The following is a 2,633-nucleotide window of genomic DNA, read 5'->3' on the forward strand; positions in this document are numbered from 1 at the left end:
TATGGATTAAGGATAAAGATATGGTGAATTTATTTCATACTAGTCTAAGGATAGTGTTTTAAGGTTTAAATTTAGAAAACATAAACAAAAGCAATCAATACATATTATATCGCCCAATGGTCTACATGTATAAAAGGGAAAGAAACCTTGCGGTTATTATGTACATCGTCACACATAATTGTCATTCTTTTTCAAGTGTTAAAACTTCCAAACAGCTAGTTTTCCTCTTTATAAGATATATTTTATGTTCAGAAATCATAGAATGTTGTGCATTTGTTTAAAGCAAAATTATCTTGTCGGCAGGGGCAAATCCGGTGCAAGTGACTGGGTTTGTTTACATAGTCAAACGGAACGAGGTGATTTATGTGTGTACACCGATTTTATATTTGTATATGAATGGATTCAACCTTTAACCCGTGAAACACTTTACAGTTCAACATGTTTTTGATATTTGTGTATGGAACATTAAAAACCGGTGAACCAAACTATAATCTGATGAAAGATGAAACATCCGGTGTGTGCAGACGACTAGGTACCGTTTACACCAAAGAAAAATACCCGCTGGTTGTAGCGTCGAGATATAATGTTCCATTTTTGCTGTACACACCAGGAACAGGGCATGTAAGTACATACATGTATATATTAAATTGTGTTTTGTAAAAGTCGTTGCTTTTACAATATTTTGATCAGGGTATATTTGTTGGAAAGGATAAGCTGACGTTTTTTTTTTCTTTTTATAATCAATATTGTAAGCAGATTCTAGATGATAGTTTCCTTTCAATATTTGTATTGATCTACATTGTACAATTTAAATCTTAATTCAATCCATATTTAAGCGTTCATCTAGATCTGGGGCGTATCTTTAAGGTATTTATTACTTTAAAGTATTTATTACTGGATTAGTGTGCAGCTTTTAAAACATCTAGTGATATACAGTCCCAGATTTCAGGGATGTTATGTACACCTATTGTAAACAAAAATATTATGTGTTCACCTAGTCAAAAAATTTTAACCTACGGGATTTTTAGATAATTTTTGACATGGTCAAAATCCTGATCGCGTTGATATTTCGACTAATGTTCACCTAATGTAAAAATAAATAATATGTACACCTATTGTGAACAATATAAATATATGTTCACCTAATGTAAAAAAATATATATGTACACCTACTGTAAACAAAAATATAATATGTTCACCTATTGTAAACAAAAATATAATATGTTCACCTAATGTAAACAAAAATATAATATGTACACCTAATGTAAACAAAAATATAATAAAAAATAAGTATGTAGATCTACACTTAATGTAAACAAAATATAAATGTACACCTAATGTAAACAAAAATATTATATGTACGGTAAATGTAAACGTTTTCATGTGTTTTATTTTATCTATCTTTCAGAATGTTCAAGGAGAACTGTATGAAGTAGATGATGCCCAGTTAAAACGACTTGATAAACTTGAAAATCATCCGAATTTGTATGTCCGTAAAGATGTGATCTTGACAAAGGGAAATGACGATTCAAATTCAGAGGAAGATATCCATGCTCAAGCTTATTTTTTAGTTAATTATAGACCTTCTTTATTAGATTTACCAATGCTGGACAGTTATAAGGACATGATTGACGGGAAGGTATATGTTAAACACAGCTCTAGAGATGTACATGCCCCTAATTTCTACTATGAAGTGCACACAGACTACGAAAAAGACATATAGATCTAATTTACTTTACGCTATCAGAACTTTTGTTTCAAACGTTCAAAATTGAATATAATCAGTATTCTGTATGTTTATGGTGTTTGATTTTGCCTCGTTAACATGTTATTTCAAGAAGCATGTTATTATGTTTAGAAATACTACTCACATGTTATCATGCGTATTGATCAATGTCTGCATGACTAAGCACATTTTAATAAAATAAAAGTTTATCACGCTGTATCTGAATGATAATTATTCACGAACCTGGTATATGTATATTATTTTGTTATATATGTACACAATGATCATATACTATACATGTCTACAGCATGATATGTGAGACATTGAAATAAGAAGTTGTATAAATAACTATTGAATTATGAAATTTTAAAACTCTTGTGGTTCATGCGATAGTACCCAGAAAAGGGGACAATGAATAAAACGGCTTTCTTTTGATCTCTGTACAGAAATGCCTCGTAAGACAAAATGTACCAATAAGAATGTGTACTGTTTATAACTTGTAAATAATAACTTGAATGATTTCATACACTTTAAGTTGATCTCCAGATAATAACCAAACAAATATTTAGTTTGCCAGGTGGTAACTATATAGGTAAGATATCTAGTGTTGTACATGTATGTAAAACATTCCATATGCACTTTAAAAAGGTGGCTGATTTCGTACACTTCGAGCGTTGCGTTGTCGATAGCGACAACACAACCTATATCATTATCGCCTTTTCGTCTTGTCGTCATGACACTAGCGAAACGCTCGCGTTGTCGCACGGTCGTCTCGTCGACCTGTCTCTAGCGAAGCACGCAAAACGGCACATTTGTCATGCGGGCAATGTCGCTGTAACCAGGGTTATAAAGCCAATTATTCGTTTGAGCCGGTCGAAATGTGACATCGGGACAAACATACCGCACG

At 32.1% G+C, this 2,633-nt stretch overlaps 1 protein-coding gene across 1 annotated transcript; it reads left to right on the forward strand.

Annotated features, from left to right (window-relative positions):
• The first annotated feature begins 328 nt into the window (after positions 1-328).
• On the forward strand, positions 329-1,943 carry LOC132718232 (putative gamma-glutamylcyclotransferase CG2811). Its single transcript, XM_060701880.1, has 2 exons — positions 329-621; positions 1,409-1,943. Exons 1-2 carry the CDS (start codon positions 439-441, stop codon positions 1,721-1,723), a joined length of 498 nt encoding a protein of 165 aa, XP_060557863.1. The 5' UTR covers positions 329-438; the 3' UTR covers positions 1,724-1,943.
• Positions 1,944-2,633: the final 690 nt, after the last annotated feature.

Source organism: Ruditapes philippinarum, unplaced genomic scaffold, assembly GCF_026571515.1.
Source record: "Ruditapes philippinarum isolate M1 unplaced genomic scaffold, ASM2657151v2 ctg17416_1_1_1_1, whole genome shotgun sequence".
Lineage (NCBI taxonomy): Eukaryota > Metazoa > Mollusca > Bivalvia > Venerida > Veneridae > Ruditapes > Ruditapes philippinarum.